Raw genomic sequence first — 24,429 nt, 5'->3', positions numbered from 1 at the left:
ATGGTGCTTTCTGACTGTCTGGCTTCAGTGCACTGGGCTGATCCCTCTGGAATGCCTCTGTTGGTAAATGAACTGTGGGAGGGAGTGGGCTCCATCTCTGGAGATGCAGGTGGTGATGCTTCTGTCTCATATTACGGTGAGATTAAGAGCCTGTCTCAAAATAAAGCCCTCTGCTCCTTTGGGCGCAGTGGGCATCAGTGTTTAGACCAACCTGGCTGCGGCAATGTGCCTCCCAAAGGCTCAGCACTTTGCTTTCAAAAGACTTACCTGAGCTGCCTGTTGCCGTCGCCATCCTGCCCACCCTGCCAGGGCCATGTTTGCTGCCGAGAGCCCCAGATCCTGCCTGCCCCAGCACCTCCCTCTACAGCCCTGTCCGGGAGGGCTCCTACAGCTCCAAAAGAGAGGAAGCCTGTGCCCCACAGCCAAAGGGGAAAGGATGTGGAGAACTCAACCGACAAAATGGGGGTAAAAAAAAAGCTCATTTCATCTTGACTCGGAGAACAAAAGGAGGCCCTGGAAGAGAGACAGAGACTCCCCTAAGAACTGAATTGATGTGAAAAGGTCATGCCAAGGGAACTCCACCTATAATTGCTGTAGGCTTCACTTTCTGCACAACCTCTTCCAGCGTGTTCACACTGGGGTGGTCCTGGGCAAACATTTCTTTCTCATGGTTCAGGTGGCTCCTGCCCTGTGAGGAAAAAGGAGTCAGACTTGGGTCTGTTGGCAAAAGGTGGAGACATAATGTAGTAACTCATCAGTTCATTTCACCTCTTGGCCCAAACCCTTCATCTCTACCTAAAACAGATTCCACAGAGCAGGAATTCAGCGTCAGCCAGTCAGGCACTGCGGTGTTGGTGTAATCATAGAATCACAGAATGGTCGGAAGGGACCTTAAAGACCATCCAGTCCCACCCCCCTGCCATGGGCAGGGACCTTCCACCAGCCCAGGCTGCTCCCAGCCCCGTCCAGCCTGGCCTTGAGCCCTGCCAGGGATGGGGCACCCACAGCTGCTCTGGGCAGCCTGGGCCAGTGTCTTGTCACACTCACAGGGAAGAATTTCTTCCTAATAGCTAATCTAAATCTAGATAAACTAGTTCCCCTCCCCCCGCTTTCTTATAAGCCCCCTTTAAGTATTGAAAGGATGGTAACGTCACATGGGGCTAATGTCTGCTCCTCTCACCCTCCAAAATGCAGACTGTGTGGAAGAAGGATCTGGCTGCCAGGGCAGAGAAGCTGTACATACAGCACAAGTCTCCTCTGGCCTGAGGAGGGACAAGGGCAGAGGCTCTGAGGACCCAGGGAGTGCAGAGTAGAGCTGGACCAGGCTGGATCACCAAGCAGGGCACAATGTTGCTGTTGTAATGCCCCATATGACATGCAAGAATTGCAGCACTGCTGGACCACGGCCAGCAGCATATCCTACCACTTTAAAGGTCCAACCCAAAGCATTGCCTTTAGGGCAGCCAGTGCTGCTAGTTCACTGTTGTAACCATAAAACCTAGTCCTCTGAAAGCAGGAACAGCTCTGCTGACACCCATAAAACTGCAGCCCTTACTCCAGGGCTGAGCAGGGGTCCAAGGTATCAGCCTGCTCTGGCCTCTCTCTAGCTTGCAGGAGGTGGCCGGGGACTGGAGCTTAGCTCTAGAGACAAATTTACCTTCACAATCAGTCCCTTGGAGTCCACCATCCAGATTTTTTTTATGGCATCCTCTCGTGAAATTCCTTCCTTTTCCATGGCCATGAGAATGAGATGAGCTATGCCCATTGCAGCCTGGAACACAGTATATAAACACTTCATTGGGGTATCATCATCTTTTGGGTGGGAGGGAAAGATTTTTAATGAGAGATGTGCTGGGTCATCCCTCAGTGCTGCACAAAGCAGGGAGGCTTTCTGCTCCATGGTTGTACAGTGCCATGGCACGGGGCAGGTCTTAGCATTGTAGGTGCTGCTATAAATAAAAAACCCCAACAAAACAATTGTCCAACAGAACAGGCTGCCTGTAAGGCTGGAGCAGCGGAGGTGGTACCTTGACAGGCAGAGGCTGTCTCTGTCATTTAAATCAGCTGCTGCAGGGGAGGAAAAGGGGCAGACACTGAAGAAATGTTGGTGACGATGCCAGCGAGGAACTCAAAGCAAAGTGGAACTGCTGCATCTGAAGTACTGCCAAGAGGCAGGTCCTTTTCTCCCATTCCTGCCTGAGGAAGCAGCCCTGGACAAGCTGTGTGTCTCAGTGGTCCTACAGCTGTGCTTGGCCCTCCTGCCCAGATGGGGACTAACAAGGCAGGAGGGTCTCTGTGCCACAGAGAGAGTGACCAGCACAAACATGTCTGCCAGGAGGGGTGGAGAAAGGGAACTATCAATCTTTGTTTCACAGAGGGATAGACAGCTGTCACAGGTGGCTGACAGCTGAGCCAGGACCTGGACCAATGCCTTTAGTCCGCAGTCCAGGCTTCAGAGACTTGCGCTTCCCCCCGCCTCTCTGAGCAAGGTGCCATACAGACTACTCGACTTCTGCCATGGGGGCAACGTGACTGATGCCCAAATTGAGGTTACGCTCTTACGGTTCTTTGAGACTGAATCCTTTTTGACTCTATTGCTAAAGAGGCTGTGGTTTACCTACGATACCACCCCTGAGGACTCAAGCCAGCCTCCTTAATCTTCCTGCAGCACCCCGCCTCATCAGGGGCTTCCCTCATGGTACTTAAAGCCCCATTGACACAGGGGCAGCCTCGTAACACCCAGGAAGTCTGCCCACGACTCAGGGGCCAAGAGGCCACTGAAAGATTGTTGGTAACTTCTACGCAGCGGCAAGATCCACTTGTGGGGCCCACTCTTGCCCAGTGGCAAGGAACCTGCCTCTGTGCTTTGTTTTCACGAAAGCCAAGCCTTGCAGGAAGTGTCATGGTTGACTTTTCTCTCTAAATTTGAATTTAGATCGTATTTAGGAACAAACTCAAGAGCATTCTTACCTCTCCCGCTCCCTGGAAAACAAACTTATGGTCAGAGAGCTTGTTCTTTGTGATCCTTAAGGCTGCAAAGATGCCAGCGACTGCAACAGATGCGGTGCCTGAAAAGAGAGAAACACCATGAATATGGTAAATGGATTGTCTACCCCACTAACATGCTGTTAGAAACCTTGCGGAAGGAACCATTCCCCTAGATTGTGTCACTAAAGGATCAGAGTGCCTTCCCTACTCTGAAACCTTAATCCTCAGAAGACCCCTGCAAGGCAGGAGAACACCAATGTCCCTCTACATAGAGTCAAAAGGACACCAAATCCTAGAACGCCTGAAGTTAATACCAAACTCCCAAGGGTTTAAGGTTCATGTGACTTGTCTAAGGTCACCTAAGGCATCTGTAGCAGAGCGGTGGTCTGAAATTGGGCACCCTTGTCACAAAATCCTCTGTGATCATGGAATTACCATCCTCTTCTCCTCATTTACCTTCACAGCCCAGCACCACCTTCTCTTTTTTTACTTCCCTAATACTCTGACACGCTGACTCAGAGCCATCATCCCTCGCTGCCAAGCATTACAGAGTCATTGAGAACATGAGCTGGTCCCAGATTAGTGAGAAAGTATCCAGTGTATGGAGAGCAGAGTCCTGCTGTTACAGCCACTGTGATATGTACAACTTTGCATCCATCGAGAGAGGCAGATGTCTAGACTGAACCAACCTGCCCTCACCCCACATCAATCACACATAGTATTCATCTAATGTCCTATTCCAGGTGAAGGAACACGGTGGGAAGAAATCAAGCGAGGCACAGAGGAATGAGCATTCAGGCACTGGTGGTATCTCAGGTCACCTGGGCAAGCTGCATACAAGCGTTAAAGGTGAGCTAGGAATGAAGGAGACAGTTTTATCACAGAATACCTCGAGTTGGAAGGGACCTATAAATATCATCAAATCCCTTAGTTTTACTCCTCAGCATTTTAAAAGATACCAGTTTGGATGCACCCCAGCTCTGATGCTGTCCCCAGCTCTAACGCTGGTCTCTCCATTCTCATCTTCAGAAGATTTGTGAGAAATCAGGGAGTCAACAAGTAAAAAGCCTTGTGTGGGAGGTCACAGGTGGGGCGGACAATGAACCCTTTTAGGTTAATAAAACCCGATTTCAGCAAATTTCCAGCATTTCCTCTTTTCCTGCCCATTTAACCAGCCAGTGCATCAGTGTTCCAGTCAGCCAGTCCTTCAGGGAGACCCCCTGCCTGCAGGGTCCTTGGGGGCTGGGGTGCTGCCAGGCATCAGTGCACAGCCCGGCTGGGAACAGAGCAGCTCAGGAGCCAAGCACGACCACGAGCAGTGAAACCGGCAGATGGTGCTGCCTCATCTGTCAAGGACCCAGAAAGTACATTCAGCTTTACCTGCTGCGGCTCTTGAGTGCAAAAGTCACGGATGAATTAGAAATCTACCGGTATATCACGTCACCGGGGAATTATTCTCTCTTTCATTATTTCTCTGCAAGCAGGACACCTAGTGGGAGCACAGGTACTGTGGCAGAGAAGTAACTTTTATTGACATGGCTTATTTTGCTTAAGGAACCTATATAAGCTCCTCTGACAAAGAAAATCTTTATTGGCCAGACCAGAAGCATTTATCGGTACCATTAGCTCACCAACATTTTGTGTTTATAACTCGGATGAGTTTAGTTCTCCCAAATTTAATCATTAGTGTCACCTAAGAGTGATTCTGGTTTAGCAGAGGTGGTAGTGGCCGCACTCCTGCAGCAAATGTTAGTGCTGTGGTGTCCGTGCACTGGGATGCTGGTACAGAATGGCAACGGCAGCATTTCTTACTCACGAGGGCATCGCAAGCGTCTGTGTCTTAAACACAACATGGACTAGACTAATGGCTGGTGGCTTCGTGAGCTTCTTTCTTGCAATGAATCACTTGAGACACTCGCTTCGGCACCAAGGATAAATTCCCTTCATTAGCTCAGAAAACAGTTTGTATCATTTCCAGACCAAGACCATCTGAGTTCAGTCAGTTTAAAAGTGAGTTGATAGAGACGGAACCGGCCCCTGAGTGCTCTGCTGCTTCAGTGTTAACGAGTCAACTCAGACAACTGAAGGATGTATAGGAAGGATTTCCCCTTGCTTCTGCACCAATTCTCTGCCTTTTTAAGCTGTATTTGTATTGAGTAATGTATTTGCCTGGTGAAATGCCACGCTATCGGACTAGAAAAATTACAGAGGAAGATAATGAACATCCAAGATATCTAAAGGAGCACCAGATAATTGCCTAGTTTTAAGACTTTGCTTTTTATGGGTGTCACATAGCTGGCCCATGCTCATTCTGTGTATTTTGGGAAGTATCTTGGCTTGCTGCCATGCCAGATGCTGAGGACAGGACTCCTCTAAAGAAACATGTATGATCCTGCTCATGCTGAAGCAGATACCTGAACTGGGTCAAATGAAATGCACCGTGAAAGCGTCATACCACCACAGATTTTTAAGAGAGACAACATAACAAGAATACATGTAAACATCTCTGTTGCAGACATCTAAACGGTGAAGGAAGGGATCCCACCCTGGCACTGAACTGCAAAGAAGTGAGGTCCCACAGCGGTCAGCGATGCCAAGCTTGTGACGTGTAGCAGAATATGAACCTTTACATATATGCTCACACGTGCTCACATGTTATCTCCCAGGCTTACTTTGCACAGAAATCCCTGAATCCTCATGTGGGTGGGAGTGGGGAACTGATCAGAGGAAAAAAGCCAAAATGGAACAATTACAGTGTGACAGTGTACGTATCAGGTTACAGCATTAGCAGCAATAGATGCCTGGAAAGTATTTAAAAGAAAGACATGTAACTGGAGAAATATCTTGTTTCTCTTGGTCGAGACCCAGGCAAAATGGCTTTATACCCTATAATTGTCAAGAAGTCTGGCAGGACATCTGCAAACCCATTTAAATGGAAAATGCTCACAGGACATTCAGCAGAGGGACTCGAGGTCTTTTAAAGACGTTAATAGCAAGAATTTGAGAACTGAGGTGACGGAAAGAAAGGGTGCACAGCCGCAGTCTGCAGAGCAGCGTGCACTCTGCAGAGAGGAGAGCTGTGGGACTGGGTGTGCCATTACTCATCCCCCTGCACTTGTACTGCAGCTGACTAACAGCAGGACTCTGTTCAGCTCTGCCATGCCTAATCATCTTCCTCTCTCACCAATGTGTTTCTAATCCCTCCACGTCTCCCAGACTGCATCTCACCCCCATTATTCAAGTAACGAAATTACTGTACCTTGGCCTTAGCTCAATATTTTTCTTCGATAATTACAATTTCTGAGCACGGAACAACAGAGCATCTCTACAGAGGGGAGTTAACAGCTGGTTCATGTAAGGAATTGGCTAATCATTGTGCTTCAGGTCTGAAAAGGCCACAAAATGAGACTGGGTGGGGGAAGGCCAGGACCCCTCACCATGAGTTCTGGCAAGAAAAAAAACACCACGCTTCAACATGTTGGTCTATCTATTCTCCTAAGAGACTGAATGCTGCTATTGTCGATAACTACTTCCCTAAGTAATTAGCGAGAGCCAGCTTGGCTGGTCCATATCTGAGGTGAGATATGGAGGGACACAGAGAGATGAAAGGAAAATCCTTGTAAATCATCTTGTCTGTCCAAGGCTCAAAGCGAACACTCACCATATCACAAAAAAGCAAGCAGACCTCAGGAGCCTCTCTGGGGAGTCCAGAGCAACAGGACCAGTAAGGAAAAGAGGCATTTCAGACTGAAGTACACTCAGGAAAATGGCCATCCCCACAGGAATTAATCTCTGATGCTCAAGCACATTCAGAACTTTGTCAAATGTTAAGAAAATCCCCTCCGAGGTTAATTCCACTTGCACTAGTGTAAGTAAGAACAAACCCCAGTAGATGTCAGTGGAAGTACACTGGAGCAAAAGCCGGGGGAAAGGATCTGCTCCACCGCTTCAGGAGACTGCAGGGATGGAAAAGGCTGCAGCCCAGAGGCACCCATGCCCATGGACCTCACCCTTCCTTCAGAGTGGGGAGCGCAGACACATGGAATTTTGGGCAGCGCTGGCATGAGCGCAACAGGGGACGTGCTGCCCAGCGCCCATGTCAAGGCTGTATTGCGTGTGACAGCACCCAGTGCCTAAGCAGGGGACATGGGGAGAAGCAGGGACCCTGTGGATGCTTGGGGGCAGGAGTCCCCCCATGCTGAGGACTGGCACTGCCCTGTCACCTGGTCTAGGTGCTGGCTGAGGGGCAGAGCATCACCACCCTGCCGAATCCTTCTGATAGCAGCAGCGATGGGAGCACGCAGCGGCACAACTGCCTGTTTCTTCATACAACACCCGTGTGGGTGATTCCCCCTGGTCCACAGCACACTCGTGGAAGAGATAGCCAAAATCTGCCTGATCTGTTATTTTTTACCCTTGCCTTGCCTGCTTACACTTTGCTGCATCAAAACCATGCCAAGATGAGGGCCCAGGGAACTGCAAACACCAGTTTAACAGCTACAGCCACGGGCAGCCAAGAAAATATATCTAAAGTTATGGATGCAGAGAAAGCATAGGGCTTTTCCAAAGCCTGGTTCACATTAATTCCCTGCAGCAGTTCCGCCTGTTACTGGAAAGCAGAGTGGAGCGCGTCCAGATCCACTCCAAATAGACAATCAAAAGTCAAACACAGCAAAACTGAAGCAAAAAGCTGCTGAAGCATTTGCAGCTCAAGGTCTTCGCCTCCATGGCTGTGGGCTAGTGTTACCTTTCCCCCAAAGGGCCTCTGTAAAACATTAAGAAAATAAACCTCAGAATGGTGTGGAGTGCGTCAGTAAGAACAGCAGTAAAACACAAAGCATCGACGCTCAGGGAAGGAACTCGCTTTTTCCACTAACAGATTTAGGGCGACCTAACCCAGAAGAGGTGGTGGTACGGTGAAGAGCTGTCTGACAGTGAAGATGCAGAGCTCATCTTAAAGTAGATGCCTAATGCAGGTCATCTTCAGGTGCCTGTTTTTAATCCTTCCACTGTAAAGTGCTTGGACTATACAGTGCAGTGCCTTAAACCCACGCTGCAGCGCTGGCCTGCAGCACTGCCCTCACTCCTGCCTGCACGAGTGCCGGCCAGCACGCAGGCTGTGCCATTGGGCACACTGAACCCCCTCGTCCACTAAGGCAAAGGCTACCAGGCAGCTGCCAGCACTTTGCAAGAAAGCTTCCCCATCCCCATCAGCAGTGGAGGCCCTGTGGATGCTGTTTTATACCAACAACCTAAACCAGGTCAGAGCACAGCCTTGTTGTTCTATCCATTTTGCCTCCTTAGCCTGTACTTAAAAGATCACAGAGAGCTTAATACAGAGGAGATGCGTGCTGTTCTTTACTGCAAAGGAGAAGCTTGCCGTGGCATCCAGTGAATAAGAAAAACAGCAAATAAGAGAAGTAGGAGAGGAAAGGGAAACCAGTTTTACAATCCCCATTTACAAATGGGATGGATCTTTAGAGCTCTGCACCACTAAGCCCAAGAAACTAAGGCCCATCTACACCCAGGAGTCCACACTGTTCTGACCGGGCTTGTTTAGCGGTCAATGTGTGATTAAGAGACAAGCCTAGGATAAAAAAAAAAACAAACAAAAAACCCAGAAAACCTGGCCCTTAAATAGTTAACATAGTAGCATCAAGGGAAAATGCAGAAGCCTCCTCTGCTGCAGGGCACAGCAGGTCCCAGAGCCTTGTAATGGTGAACCTGTACCGGACTGAGAACATCTCCACATCCATCTTCAGGCTGGGTAAATCCCCACCGGGAAAGCGTGCTGCTCAGGAGCTGCCTGGCAGGACATAGCCTGCTTTGTTCTGCGGCACCGTATCAACCAAGCGCTCCCTTCCCATTGTGCTTCCCCCCTCTTTAGTTTCCTGTGATGATTACCGATGCGTTTTCCACGCCAGCTGAAACAACAAAGTAAGATACTGTACCATTTTAATCTGCTGAAATGAGTTAACACCGAGCCAAAAACTAGCGTCGCCTGCTTCTCACAGCACATGGAAACATGCCTGCAAAATAGGCCACATTTGCACAAGATTGCTTTCTAACTTGCGCAAATGTTTGAAGCCGCTCAGATTTGCGGCGCTGGAGTTGGCGTGTTCCCAACCACAGCTGAGGTCTGGGAGCGGTGTTCCTCCAGGCTGAGACACCGCTTCCCGAAGTGTCCTGGAAAGGTTACAGAAAGGTTATCTACTAGGATAATAGGAAAAGGCGCTGGTGGGTCAAGAGATATTTTGAGGCTCATCAGCAGTCACATACCTGTCAACAAAGGGGACCCATTGCTCTAATGCTGGAAAAAGACTCAGAGAGGTTTTGCGAAAGCGATGACCCCGGGCATTGCCTGTAGACTACTTTAGTTGTGGAGGGACTGTGGAAATACAAAAGTTTTTTTATGTGCCTTTGTTGATTTGGTGTTTCCCATCTTGAAGTGCCTTGAAGAAATCTCATTTGCGTGTTGTAGGTATTCAGGATTTTAGAAATCCTGTCTGTTTACAGTGTCTCAAACTGGATATGGATATATCTGAACACTCAGACTGGTGGTTTGAGAAGCTATCAATGTCATACTTTATATCAGGTCTAGTTTTAAAAGACTGTTAAAAATGCCCAGAGCCAGGAGATAGTAAGCTTTATGCTTCTGTGTGCTATTCTCTCTGCCCTGCCCATATGTGTGAAAGGCTTTTGAATGACATGATTAGATACAACTAATGAAATAACGTTAGAGCTTTCTTCATTTTTCTGCAACTCTAACTGAACAACTTCTTTTGCAGAACAACTTCTGCTGATCAGTACCGAGTAAGCAATCTACACCTGAAGAATTCATTTGATATGTGAATATGTGGGGGTTGGGGGGCGGGTAACACACTGATCAACCAGGAGAACAAACTTTCCATAGTAAAAATAAGCTTGGAAGAGATGCCTGGAGGTCATCTAGTCTGATATCTGCTTAAAGTGGGGCTAGCTTCAAAATTAGAGTAGAGTGCTTAGGGCCTTCTTGAAGGATAAAAGTCCCAAAGCTTTCTGCACAACTTGTCCCAGTGTTTGACCACTCTCATAGTGAATAATGTTTCCGTTCTGTCTGATCAGATAACTGAACCATGACACCGAAGCATCTCTGTTGCAGCATAAAGATTTCAGCTCAGCAAGCCGAGCCAACCAATTCCAATCACAGGTTGATGCATCTGATCCCACTTTTGCTTAGCCCAGGCATAAACCCCTGCTGATTCTTTGGTTACTCAGTGCACATCTTTGAAGACTGTGCTGGAATTAGACCGGCTTTTTTGCCACAAAGACGGGGAGGCACATGCACACAGAGCCCTAGTCCCATGCTGAGAACCTTAGGTATGCAAATTTACTGGGTTTCTGTGGACTCCTGCCTGTTTAGCAGGGATTATTCAACACATCCATGAGACCTGATGAGATTCATCTAAAGATGCTGAGGTATGTGCCCAAAGGCATTGTGAAGTCATTCTTTGAAAGGTTGTGGTAACTGGACAGATTCCTGACTCCCCAAAAAGACAAATGTTACACCCATCTTCAAGGAGGGCCAGAAGGATCCAGGGATTTTTAGCTCAGTAAACCTAACCTCAGTATATGGGGATTACAAAGCAAGTCTTCTGGAAGATGTTTCTAGGAACGTGAAGGTGACTGAGAACAGTATGGATCTCCCAAAGCAAAAGAGGCCTGACCAACTCAGCTGCCTTCTACAATGAGAAAACTGGCTATGTGGACAAGGACAGGGCAGCGGATGTTGCTTTCCTTGACCTGCATGAGGCCTTTGAAATAATCTCCCACAGCATCCCTGTAGTCAAACTGGAGAGACGCAGACTGAACAAGAGGACTACCAAGTGGGTGAAAAAGTGGCTCAGCTGCTAGGCTCAAAGGTTTGTGGTCAGTGGTACAAAGAGGACAATGCTATTTAAGTTCTATCAACAACCTGGATGGTATGACAGAATGCACCCCCAGGAAGTTCAGGGATGATTACAAGTTGGGGGTAGTGACTGATACTCTGGTGGGTATGACTGTAATTCACAGGGAACTCAGCAGGCTGGAGGAATGGGTTCAGGGAAACCTCATGAAGGTCAGCAAAGGCAAATGCAAAGTCCTGCAGCTTTGCAGAAGAAGACTTGGGGGTAATGGTGGACAACAAGTTGAAGATGAGCCGGCAATAATCCCTTGTGGCATAGAAGGCCAACAGCCTGCTAGACCGCATCAACGGAAGTCTAGGCAGCAGGTCAAGGAAAGTGATCGTTTCTTTGTATCACAGAACTTTTGAGGTCATTTCTAGACTAGCATCTCCAGTTTGGGGCTCTCAGCACCAGGAATATATTGACAAACTGGAGCAAGTCCAGAGGAAGACTGTAAATGTCACGAGGGTGTACAGAGGACTGTGGGATCTGGGTTTGGTTAGGCTGGAGAAGACCAAGAGGGTAACGAATTTCTGTCGACAACTACTTAACTGTTTGTAAAGAAGCCTGATTCTTCTCAGAGGTACACAGCAAAAGGATGAGGGGCAATGAACACAAGTTGCATCTAGGGAAATTCCAATTGGATATTAGGGGGGAAGATGGACAAGCAAGATGAGAAAACTTTGGAACAGATAGTACAAAAAGATTGTGAATATCCGTCCTTGCAGATATTGAAAATTATTTGGCTGGACAAGGCTCTGAGGAAACCTGATCTAATGTCAAAGCTGGATCTAAGTTTGAAATCACCTTTTATTTGAGTGAGGGCTGGGTGACACCCAGAGGTCCTTTCCAAACTAACCTCTTCAATGATTTTATATATTTTCTTGTATGAAGCAGGAAGCCAGAGATGCCTGTCCCAGGGATTCACAACACTTGACACCTTTGTAATACAGACTTTTCAGTCATCTACTTTCTTTTTACCACTGTGCACAATTAAGTGGAACAAAGTTATAGTAGGAAGAGAAAGAGCAGAATCTAAAGCATTCTCACGTCCCTCCAATTTCATATGTGTTTCACTGCCTGCCCTGGCGCTTTACTGGAAAAAAAAGAAGTGACAATCAATTTTCTCCTGTAGAGCTGCAACTGAAGCTGTTGCCCCTTGCATGAACCCAGGCAGAGCTGGGAAAGGACTGATGTCATCACCCCCATAGAGGAAGGCGAAGCATTCCCTTCATGGGGAGCTCCCACACGCGGGCACAGCGAGCCCGCTCCCGCCAGCTCCCAGGCTAGCTAATGGCTTTCAGAATAAGAGCAATCACCTCGTCCGGGATTGTGGTACCTGGCAGGAGTCCCACTCAGCATCAGCAGGCTGGCTCAGACTGGAAGGGGTCTGAGTCACTTTCAGTTCTGTGGGGTTAGGGCAGATTTGGCAATACAGTAATTTCTGTCACACAAAAAAAGTAGGTGTTAACAATTTAAACTGCTTTCTGTTCGTGTGGGCACTGGGGCAGCACCAGGGATGCCTAAGGGAAATCAAGCGGAACAAGTTATATGCTCATCCCACATCTCACCTCTGTGTGTGTGTGTAGGCACATTGCACTCAGAGTCCCACTAACCAGTGGGCAATGAGTTTAAATTAGTATAGCTCAGGCCTGATCTAACGTACACTGTGCCTAAGATGTGCTTTTAAATCAATATACTTAAAGCAATGCCACATCATTCAGGCTTCAGGAGGTCTGTTCCTGCTCGACTTGAGGAAATGTAATCAGGTCTGCTTCAACAAGGCTTTATATAATTCTCACTAATAATTTAAAACACAATTTGCATTGAACTCTCCCACTTTTTTAAGTAGGGGAGTCATGAAACACTGGAGTGTTAGAAAAGAGAGAGCCTGAGGCAAAACCAAAGAACAGGAGGGTGTAAGTGAGAAAATGGCAATTCCTACCTTTCTCATATCGTCTGGGGATACAGAGGGGTATATCAGGGCGGGTAAATCAGACTACTCATCCCAGCTTCAACTCCATTAATGTCTGACATGACTCCAAGACCAGAGTTAACTGTGCAGATCCAAGTTACTTCAGCTTCCCGTAAGTCCTCAAAACTCATTCCTGACTACAACTCCAGCTTGGAGTTCCCCATTCTTTCTGACTGCTACATAAAAAAGCCTGAAACAGTGCCTTCCTTCCCTTGATTCATCACTTGTCTGTCCAAAAGATCCAAAAGATCTGTCTTCCCTTACCTACAACTGTGAAACCAGTGCCAGCTAGATGCTTCATTTGAGAATATAAGGGAGTTTTACTAGTAAGAGGTAAAATCCTACTGTTTTAACAGGTGGGACTCCAGAGAATTTTCAGGGGACTTGACATCTCCCATGCACCGTGACACGCATCTAACCGGGGGGAAGAAGACAAGGTCCATTTTATGGCAATGCTGCTTTACAGCATCATCCTGGATGTGGTTTGCCTCTCTGGGGGGGTCATTTCCAGAAACCATCTCAGGCATTCAGCTATGACCTATGGCCAAAAAGCAACTATAAAAAAGATACATTCTCCTGCTTCCCACTCATAATCTTCAGCTTTGCTTTAGTATCGTCTTTTTCTTCTGTCAGTTGAAGAAACCATTCCAATTCACCAAGAAACCCTTCCAATTCATGCAGGTTCCCCCAAGAAAACCTACATCGAGGGCCATATATCTGCCACATCACCTGACCTCTTTTCCTTCTGACTGCTGAGTCCCCTTCCACTAGCAGAGAGAGCAACTAATCCAAAATAAACCTTTACATCATGGGCTTCTCATTACGGGCTTCATCTGTCCATCTCCTGAAAACTTTGAGTTCTTGGTTCCTCCATTCAAGACTACAATTAAAAATGTGTCTTCTGTGTTCTCTTTTTCTGTGCTTCTCTCTCCACTGAAAGTTTTTCTGGGTGGCAAGAACACCTAATGCATCTTCTTGTACAGGCGTTTCTATCTCACCTTTTCTGAAATGCCTTAAGCTCCTCTGCTTCTAAACCCTCTTCATGAAAGTGCCTTTGAGCAGGACCATGCATCTCATTATACCAACCATATTTCCATCAGCCAGGGTCTTACTCCTTCCTGTGTCATGACAGATATTAACAAGCTGTTACACACACTGAAAATATTGCTAGATGGGTAGCAGATGCAGAAATAGCGCTGTGTGAAACATGACACTGACATTTCTGCCAGTCTCTTTCAAGTACAAGTGAGGATAAGTCCAACCGAGTGCAAATAATTAAATCAACAAACCTTGGAAATTTCTGCATGTTGCAAGCAGGACTAGAATAAATAAGAAAAGATGAAGGGACTCACAGAGGAAAACTGGTTATTTGTAATCACTCGGGAAGATGCTGTCCCTGTTGGATAGGCAAACAGCCCTTCCAATGGTTTAAGGCGAAGCCAGTACCAGACCAGGATGCCACCAATATGCAGCTTGCATCCCTCTGTGAACCTGAGCAACTCTGTTGACTGCTGAGCCTCACAGCAGTCTGGGAGGCATGCTGGTTATAACTCCAGGTTTGCTGCTGACATTTCTCTTTGGTGCTGGAAGAGTTACGTTAACCGCTCTAGGGGAGAACATACCTGTTCTCAGATTACGATGGAGTTAGCATCCACGGAGAGGAAAGAAGCTGGTTTACCTTTTAGTTTGTGCATGTAATAATGAGGATAACAATAGAAGGACAATACCAGGATCAGCTGCTGACCACCTGGCTCATGGAAACTGAAAGCCTTGCATAACTGTTAAATTGTCACCATCGTTTTAGCTAAATTATAGAAAATGAATGGAACTCTCTAAATTACCTTAATCTAAAGCACATGATCCATTTCCTCCCTTGAACAACATTTCTGCAGTGAACAGCTAAATTCCTAAAATCAATGGAGACTCACTTGTCAACTTAAGACTGCTGTGCTCGTTCTTATTTTCAAATGCTTATGTGTAAACTCTAAACTTTATTACACATCTGAGTATTGTATAATAAACAGTCTTCTGATCTTAATCACCTTTCCTCATGACAAGCTGAAGGTTAAACTTGCATTTTCCTAACAGTACTTACCCTGAATATCATCATTGAAAGTACAGTATCTGTTGCGGTATTTATTGAGGAGACGAAAAGCGTTAGCATTAGCAAAGTCTTCAAACTGGATCAGACAATTCATGCCGTACCTGCAAGTTAAAAGGTAATTAAAAATGGATAAAAACATTCTCACAGTGTAGGATGATAGATACATCTTTCACTGGGACAACAGAGCCAGAGACTCTAATGTAGAGATAAAAGTATCGCAAGAGAAATGCATCACAGTAACAGCAAACAGGATCACACCCTTCCCAAGGTCCATACACTCAGAAATGTGGAGTCACCAAGAATAAATTGTATTCATAAATCAAGGGGGGGCTTCCTAATATGTATTCTATACCTATATCTCTATCTATCTATCTATCTATCTATCTATCTATCTATCTATCTATCTATCTATCTATCTATCTATCTATCTACCTGTGCATCTTTGGACTATCAGTACGATGAATTTTCAGTGATGTCTTTACCAAGGAGCTTCTCAAAGAGAAGGAGATGCTCTTTTGCAATGGACATTGCAGCTGCCACGTTACAATACGTCAAATCTGTCTGCAAAGGGAACATCAGTTAAAGGGACACAACCAAGCGCCCACTTCAACTGTAAGTGACTGAGAGATGAGAAAAAACCTGCTTGTAGGATTCCATGGACCGAGGGCTTCATGGTGTGATTTCATAGCCGCATTTTTGTGCTTTGGAAATGTTTCTCTCCACTGAGTTGCTTAGCAGGAAACCAGCACACAATGACAGCTAGTGACCCGTAGAGCGAAAAGGCGGGAAATAATTGCAGACTTTCCATAATTGTCCAGTAATATCAGGGCAAGTGTGCAGTTTCTAAAAATTGGGTTATATTCAGACTACTCCATATCTATACACTTTCAGCACTTGGTATGTCTCTAGGCTGCATTAAAGCTTTGTGAATAAAGTCTAAAAGAGCCATAAGTACTCTTCTATCTTGCATAAATGTTACAGGGCAGTGGGAGAAGCTCAGGGAATGAGTACTGAAACTATTAGCAACCTCTGGGCTGCAGGTGAAAGGGCTCTGAATAGCTGCAATTTTAGAGACCTGAGCCTCTCTGGGACTGTGAGCAGTGCAGGGGCAGCATCACCTTACATACCTCCCATTCAGACTTTCCTCCTTTGCCACTGAAACCTCAGGTAGGGGACACCTCTGCTTTAGACTAGAAACTGATACTGGATAAAACATGCTCTATTTGAGAACCGTGGCTCCTGTCATGAAAAGTTCTTTTCACAGCACTCGCAGTGCAGAGCGCCAAGCTCTCCTGAAAGAGCCTTGAATTTTTTATTATTATTATTATTTTCTATTTCAGGTATGTCTGTCAGCAAGGAGACAATGATAAGCACATACATTGTGCTCCTTTATTTGTTCCTCATGAGAAACTCTTGCTTCATAAACCCTCTGGTCTCAAAAAGGGAAAAGGGTTGGCTCTTACACTTGCTTCACATTCTCTGTGCTTGCTTTTAGAAAAGGACCACAATGAGGACAGACCTCTCAGCAGGGCCTGCAGCTGTAGGACAAAGGGGAATGGTTTTAAACTAAAAGAGGGTAGATTCAGACTAGATAAAAGGAAGAAATATTTTACATTGAGAGTGGTGAAACACTGGCACAGGTTGCCCAGAGGTGGCAGATGCCCCATCCCTGGGAACATCCAAGGTCAGGCTGGACGGGGCTCTGAGCAGCCTCATCTAGTTGAAGATGTCCCTGCTCATGGCAGGGGGGTTGGACCAGATGACCTCTAAAGGTCCCTTCCAACCCACACTGTTCTATAATTCTATGAATGATTTTAGAGCTGTGTATGACTCTCTTAGATACAAAAATTTCAGATTCAACTCAACTCCAGTTGTCTCCCAATATCCTACTAAGCTTAGTATTTGCAAAATAATAGTAATATTTGCAAAATTTTCAATGAAAAATTAGGTGCTTGGAGTCTTTGTTGAATCAGGGTCACAGAAGCTGTGGAAATTTTTCTATGGGGTCTGCAATGCAGTGTCATCCCCAGAGGGCAATGTCCACTGCTGCTGTCACCAAAGAGCAGCAGAATGGGGCATGTCCACCTTAGAGAGCCATGTAGGCAGCAATCACTGACTGCACACAGCACAGCTCCGTGCCAGAACATGGTGCTGCTTCCTTTCTGCTGGGCACCTTCTGGCTCTCTTCAGCTTCTCCTTTGCTGATGCTGGGAATGGATGTGGCACACCTGCAAGGGAGGACATGCCATGGCAGGTGGCTTTCTTCCCAGCTAATGTGGAATCCAATGACTGAGGGCATCTTCAATTTATCTCATATGCAATCCGGGTACCTTTCTACTATCTGGGCACCATCAGAGATGGACTGCCATGCCCAGTCCCCACTGTATGTGCACCCCCTCGTCTCTCCTGAAAGAGAACACAGTGCAGAGGGGTTAAAAACTGCTTTCAACATTAGCCTGTATTTATTGTGTGCATTTGATAGCTCCTACTTTATGAGGTATACTTACTCCCCACCCTGCAATGTCACAGTCCACTAAGCCTTCTCTAGGTAGACAGAGGCAAGCATGACTGGTCATACTGGCCAGAAAGGCAGCAACTTCTTGCCTTGTTTACTATGCTCAAAGGAGCAACAAAAGAGCCTGTGCAACATCCCTGTTGTAATTGCACCACAACTCTCACCCTGAGTAGGGAGGTTTAGGCATGGATTTTCCAGGGGACCAACAGGCCTTGAAATTCAGCAGAATCTAGATGCTTAGGTGGGGCAATTCCAGCTTGCCATAATTCAAGGGGGAAAAAAGCCCTAAAAGAGGGACTGAACAACCGTCCCCCTTGGTTTTGTGACTTTGAACAGGACAGATCCTTTCCTTCACCCTATATGACAGGCCATGTTACGTGGCTCAACAGCAAACTGGCGTCTATTAAAATCTTGTGTTTCTTTTTATAACATGCTCTTAATTTGTCCCCAGTGTGCTGCTAACTGCAGGTTACACTGAGTATTTGAGGGACAGACTACTTATGTACTTTAAGCCTCCCCACTGCAGATTCTGGCAGCTATGAAGCAGAGATCCAGTATCAAAATTTCTAAAAAGTTGAGCAACACTTTGAAAAGCAACAGATTAAGAGTCCCAAGTCACTTTTTCTCTGTAGTCTTGGGAGTCAAAATGAACACTGTGGATATCCAAGGAATCTGTGCAAATAAACTACAAAAAGTGCCTGCAAAAATCAGTTTTCTAATGGACAATCCTGTTATCCATCATTTGAATGTGTGAGGAAAACATGGCTAAGAAGGAGAAGACACACCATCCAGATCATCTGCTAACATCTCACAGCAAAGAATTACTAAATCTTTAAGCAACTTCAGTTGCTATAGAAACTATTTTTCTAACACCAATCTTATTATTTATTTGTATCACCGAGGAAGTAACATTACTGACCTGCTTAATGAAATCAGTGATCTCAGTCAGCATTGATGTATGTGTGACCAACTCTCTGAAGAGCATAAGGGTAGGTGGGTGGGTTTCCCTGGCTACAGACTCAAATTTGCAAGAGTATTAAACTGAACATTTTTTCCCCCTCTCTTTTGAGCACAGAATTCTTTCTTCACTTCACATTCATGGTCTGCAGCATGAGAGTGCACAGTCCCTTCTGTTTTTGCTTTTGATCATTTTTTATGAAGCAGAGCCCAAGGAAAGTATGACGCCCTATAAAGACCTCATTTCTCTTCCTGTCCCTCAGTATGACAGGAGAATGCTGGAATGCAAACTCTTTTTTCACTGACCTATTTTATTGAAGATTGTTTTCTTCTTCTCTGCAATATGTCCACTGAGCTTTTAAAAGTATAAACCACATTTCTGAGCTTATGTGTGCCTTTGCATAATATGAGAATCAAAGTCTTCAATGATAAAGGTCACAAATTGGTCACGGCAGGACCCTAAGACCAGATGCTTTAAATGAAAGAACCGAATATTTCAGATTCACAATTAAAGAGGGGAATGTCAGGATGATGAACCTAGTCCTCAACGGCTACCCACCATATTGGGGTTTTGAGAGGACTATAAAGCACTTGTGCTGCTCAAAGTCACTGAAATTAAACACAAATTGGGCAGCCTACTTACTGAGCCATCTTAGAAATCCACGGGTTAATGCTTACTGCTCTTTCCTAATGGTACTTTGGTGGCTGTGTGTAATGCTCCTTCTTATGATGACCTGAGCAGTCTAAGGGTAAACTTAGCAAGGACTATGAACAAAACGGCTGCTGGGGCCATCTGCAGTAACATCTTTGTGAGTATCAACATGATGAGTCAGTTCTACTGTCCTTCCTCCACAGCACAGTAACTCACAGGTTGAGTAACCTGCTTCATCCCAAGGGAATTCAGAGCACTTTATAAAGAGCATTTGGGTGGCATCCAAAAGTAAAATGTAGCCAACTTGGGACTGGAGCACAGAAGTGGTTTAATATGCAACAATGCTAAAAAAAAAAATAAAAATATCCAGCTCATGTGAGAAGGTGGAGAATACTTGTTACTGCAAAGGGAAAGGGCGGCCAGAGAGCTGCTACTTGTACTGGAATTCAGCCAGCAAAATGCAGTGCAAAATGGGATTTCTTCCACTACCTTTACGTATCTAAAAGCTGGCTGTGTAATGCCCAGCTATACAACTCTGACTGCCTTCTCTGACGATGGAGAGAAAGGGGCACGTCCAACAGCAACTTCTCTGAGCTAGTCTAAGTGGAAAATGGAAGCAGATAACATCTCTGGAGATGCCTCTTTCTCCACAGTTTCTGCGAAGACATACTAAGATGACCAACTTGAATTTAGATGTCTAATTTTAGACACCTAAATTAGGAGAGATAATCTAGTGTTATCTAATTATCACAGCTGGTTAGGAAGATCTTAAATACATGTCATGCACCCTAGGTCACTGCCCTATCACCCTTTCAACTGCAATGCTTTGCTGTCCTTCAAAGCCTGTAATTTCTTTGTTGATCTTCTGTACAGAAATTGCCCTGCTCCGTCCCTTCTGTATGGTATCCAAGTGATCCCCTATCAGCATACATGGAAATACTTGAGGATAGAATTAATTATATTGGCCAGTCTCCCCCCACTGTAAGGTTTTTAAAATGAAAACGGGATTTTGACAAAACCGCTTCATTGGAAACATTGTGGTTCCCATTAAGAAACCAAAATTAATGATTTCTTTTTGGAGGAATAATTTTTAGTGAGGTATGCTTTTGTCTAACCAGCTAAGAAATTTTGCTTAGTTTAACTTGTGACATCTGATATGAATGCAGTCCCACTTGGTACACCCACACTTGCCGTCTATAGGTGCAGGACGCCTTTTAATAGAGAAAGCAATTTTAAAGAGTATTTGAACACAGATTTCTGAAGATCCCCTCCAAGAAATTTAAAAATCCTTAAATTTGTAGCTAGAATTGAGGGTGGCCCTGCAAAGAGATCTTGAAAACTGCTGTGGTAGGAAGAGATTCCTGAGGTCAGTCTGATTGGCTTGTTGCCAGTTCTCATAGATTCCTCCATGCTTCAACTGATCCCTGTGACTCATCTCCTAACTTTCAGCTTGGAGCCCAAAGGAGAGTTTGAAGCCAAAAACAGCAGGTCACATCAGGACTGAATAGTTTCCAATCCAGGAAAGGCAGAGCCAGCTAAGGGTCACTCCCTCCAGTAATCTCATGCTGACCGTCAATGACTCATGTCTCTAAGGCATTCATTCTACCATAGAACCACAGAATCATAGACTGGTTTGGGTTGGAAGGGACCTTAAAGACCATCCAGTCCCACCCGCCTGCCATGGGCAGGGACCTTCCACCAGCCCAGGCTGCTCCCAGCCCCGTCCAGCCTGGCCTTGAGCCCTGCCAGGGATGGGGCACCCACAGCTGCCCTGGGCAGCCTGGGCCAGTGTCTTGTCACCCTCACGGGGAAGAATTTCCTCCTAATAGCTAATCTAAATCTCCCCTCTTTCAGTCTGAAGCCATTCCCCCTTGTCCTGTCACTGCCTGCCCTTGTAGAAAGCCCCTCTCCAGCGTCCTTGTCGGCCCCTTTAGGCACTGGCAGCTGCTCTAAGGTCTCCCCGGAGCCTTCTCTGCTCCAGGCTGAACAACCCCAGCTCTCCCAGCCTGTCTCCACAGCAGAGGGGCTCCAGCCTCTCAGCATCTTCACAGCCTCCTCTGGACTCGCTCCAACAGGTCCATGTCCTTCTCCTGTTGGGGGCCGCAGAGCTGGACGCAGCACATCTTCTTGCCATCTGGGGCCTTAGTAAACACCCAGGATCTAATTGCCTTTATCTAAAAGGAAAGCTCAAATGTATCAGGGTTTCAGACTGATGAAGTACATTGAAATACAGCAAGTGCCAATCTCCAGTTTGGTTCCTTCCATTCCCAAGATCTTTCTTCCCTGGTCAAAAAAGGAAGGTTTTGTTTTTTGACCTTCTGGTTTTGGATTCAAAGTTGTTCCCATTCCTCTTGGGCACACCGAACTGTGCACATCTCTGCAGTCCTGTATCTCCTTGTGGGATTGGAGCTTTCCCCTTAGCATGAGTTAGACATTTTCAGTCTGTGGAAAAGCACGCTCGGACAGCGCATTTCTGTGCCTGTCTTACAGAGGTGCTGTATGCGGTCCCCGTGCCCGGGCGCTGGCGGGGGCCGGGTGCCGGTGCCGCGGGCAGCTCCCCCCGGCCGGCAGAGCCGCTGCCCCCCGGCTCCAGGCCGGGCCCGCCGCTGGCCGAGGCCGAGCCCCGCAGCCGCGGGGGCAGCGCCGCGGGGAGAAGGGGCTGAGAAGGGGAAAAACCCCCCGCGGGGGGGAACAGCGGCGGCAGCGAGGGGGGGCCGGGAGGGGCGAGCAGCAGCCCCGCAGCCCCCCGGGGCAGGGCCGGGCCGGGCCGGGCCGGAGGAGGCCGGGGGGGCTCCGGGCGCCGCAGCAGAGGCTCCCCGGCAGCCCGCGGGGAAGGGCAGGGCAGGGCAGGGCAGGGCAGCCCCCGGCGGGGCAGGCTGTGCCCCTCAGCCCACGGAGCCCGCGGGGGAGCAGCTCCCCCCCGCAGCCCGGGGCAGGGGGTGCCCGCGGGGGGCTGTGACCCGCGGGGGCCGCGCTGGAGCCGGCTCCGGGCAGGGCCCGTGGCCCCGCGGGGAGGAGCCCGGGCCGGGGCCGGGCTGCGGGCAGGGCCGGTGCCCCCGGGGGGGGCTGGAGCCGGCTGGGCCTGAGGGGCTGCGCCCCGCGGGGGGGACCCTGTTCTCCACCATCTCTGGAATTACTTAAGCCATTTTATAGTATTGGAAACAAAAAGATGTACCTTCTCAGTTCCTCCTCCTCAAAAAAAATCACTACTCTTTCACGGTAAAGATTAATATAATCTTTTTTATTGCTATAATTGCTGTCTCATTCCTTTGCATATGTTGTGGGTTTGTGCCATAAATAATTATAACCCAAATTCTGTCTTTCCCATATCTTGCAAAAACCTTCCTGTAAAAACAGCCTCACTGGGAGATGCTTCATACAATGATCCCACACACTCAATGTAGTCCAGTCTCCAGATCTCGCCTAGCAAATTTTGCACAAACAGTCTTTTTAGTGAAATAATATACTATTGATCAAACTAATAGCATAAGACTGTCACCCTGAGGAAGGATGACTCTAGGAGCTAAACACATAGAACATTAAAAGTGTGTTGTAAAAGTTACCACCCAAAATCTTTATTAAGAAATTATTCAATTTCCTGGAAAACAAACAAGCATAGGATTCAAGCTTTGTTTATCACGGTACTGCTGTTCCAGTACTGTTACTGTCAGCCGAGAGCTACACGGGATCTCAGGGCTGTGCTGACAGGAAAGGTGCTGTTTAGTAAAGTCTGTATCCCCTGCAGAGGATGATACACATCTCTCTTGGAGGAGCTCGAAGTGTGGAATAAAAGAGTGTGAACCCCAGAAGAGGGAGGCAGATGTTTTCCTGATGACAATGCTATCAGCTTCTTTATTCAAGAGACTTCTCAATTGCCTGAACAATTCCATTATGCAGCTTTTGTTCTTTCATCCTTATTTGTATGTACCTCTTTGAGTTCATCCAGCCTCGTTATAAGCCATGAGGTCAGAGAGGAAAATATTCACGAGGCAGCAGCAGTCACCATTTGAGAAGCATCTGGCCAAAACTGCACAAGTCAGAACTTCAAGGGTGGCCTGGGCACCTGCACAGTGTCTTCGCCGACCAGTATCAAAAGGGCATTTTTTTTTACCATGAACAGAGAGTATTAAACATTCCTATATGCATGAAAAAGTATTTGCAAGAAGGTCCAGTTCCTTTATGGAAATAATCACAAGAAGGAAGTTCCAATCCTTGTCTGAATTTAGCATTTTATAGCACTGCTTTCAGTCATTCATGATTGAAGAGATCTGCTTTGATGCGCTGCGACTCCTACTCATAGTCTTAGATAAAACCAGGCAGAGAACAACCAAATTGTCCTTGCCCTTGTCCTCGAGATCTTCTTGCTGCTGCTTGGTACACCAGAAAACAAAGTTCTGATTTCCAAGAAAAATGAAATTTTCTGTAAAGGAGACTGCCATCATAAAAAAATCATGCTTGGCAAGTGATGAGCATTTAGGATTGGAAAACCAAAGTCCACTCTAGCAAGTTAAACACCACCAGCACCTGAGTCTGGCCAGTGCCCCAAGGCTATTCTTACTGTAAAATTGTTAGCATGATCCTTCTTCTTCTGATCAGCCCAGCAGTACTCTGCTGTATGATACCTGGCCACATTTAGGGGTCAGTTTGGTCAGGCATGTCCCCAAAAGGGCAGCTGAGGGCAGCTCTGTGGAGAAGGATTTGGGGGTATCGGTGGATGAAAAGCTGAACATGACCCGGCAATACGGGCTCACGGCCCAGAAAGCCAACTGTATCCTATGCGTCAAAAGCAGCGTGGCCGGCAGGTCAAGGGAGGGGATTCTGCCCCTCTAATGCACTGTGGTGAGACCCCACCTGCAGTGCCGTGTCCAGCTCTGCGGCCCCCAACAGGAGAAGGACGTGGACCTGTTGGAGCGAGTCCAGAGGAGGGGCGTGAAGATGCTGAGAGGCTGGAGCCCCTCTGCTGTGGATACGGGCTGGGAGAGTTGGGGTTGTTCAGCCTGGAGCAGAGAAGGCTCCGGGGAGACCTTAGAGCAGCTGCCAGTGCCTAAAGGGGCCGACAAGGACGCTGGAGAGGGGCTTTCTACAAGGGCAGGCAGTGACAGGACAAGGGGGAATGGCTTTAGACGGAAAAAGGGGAGATTTAGGTTAGATATTAGGAAGAAATTCTTTACTGTGAGGGCGGCGAGGCGCTGGCCCGGGCTGCCCAGAGCAGCTGTGGGTGCCCCATCCCTGGCAGGGCTCAAGGCCAGGCTGGACGGGGCTGGGAGCAGCCTGGGCTGGTGGTAGTAGATTACTTTTAAGGTCTGTTCCAAC

At 47.1% G+C, this 24,429-nt stretch overlaps 1 protein-coding gene across 1 annotated transcript in view; it reads right to left on the bottom strand.

Moving 5' to 3' along the window:
* Positions 1-24,429, bottom strand: part of ME3 (malic enzyme 3) — a 136,222-nt gene that overhangs the window by 2,851 nt on the left and 108,942 nt on the right. The window contains exons 7-10 of the mRNA XM_055802959.1: positions 14,984-15,093; positions 2,971-3,068; positions 1,658-1,771; positions 583-688 (exon numbers count right to left, since the gene is read on the bottom strand). Coding sequence (XP_055658934.1) covers positions 583-688; positions 1,658-1,771; positions 2,971-3,068; positions 14,984-15,093 — 428 coding nt within the window. The remainder of the gene's footprint in view (positions 1-582; positions 689-1,657; positions 1,772-2,970; positions 3,069-14,983; positions 15,094-24,429) is intronic.

The sequence above is a fragment of the Falco peregrinus genome, chromosome 4, assembly GCF_023634155.1.
Source record: "Falco peregrinus isolate bFalPer1 chromosome 4, bFalPer1.pri, whole genome shotgun sequence".
NCBI lineage: Eukaryota > Metazoa > Chordata > Aves > Falconiformes > Falconidae > Falco > Falco peregrinus.
This window is presented reverse-complemented; position numbering and strand designations above follow the sequence as displayed.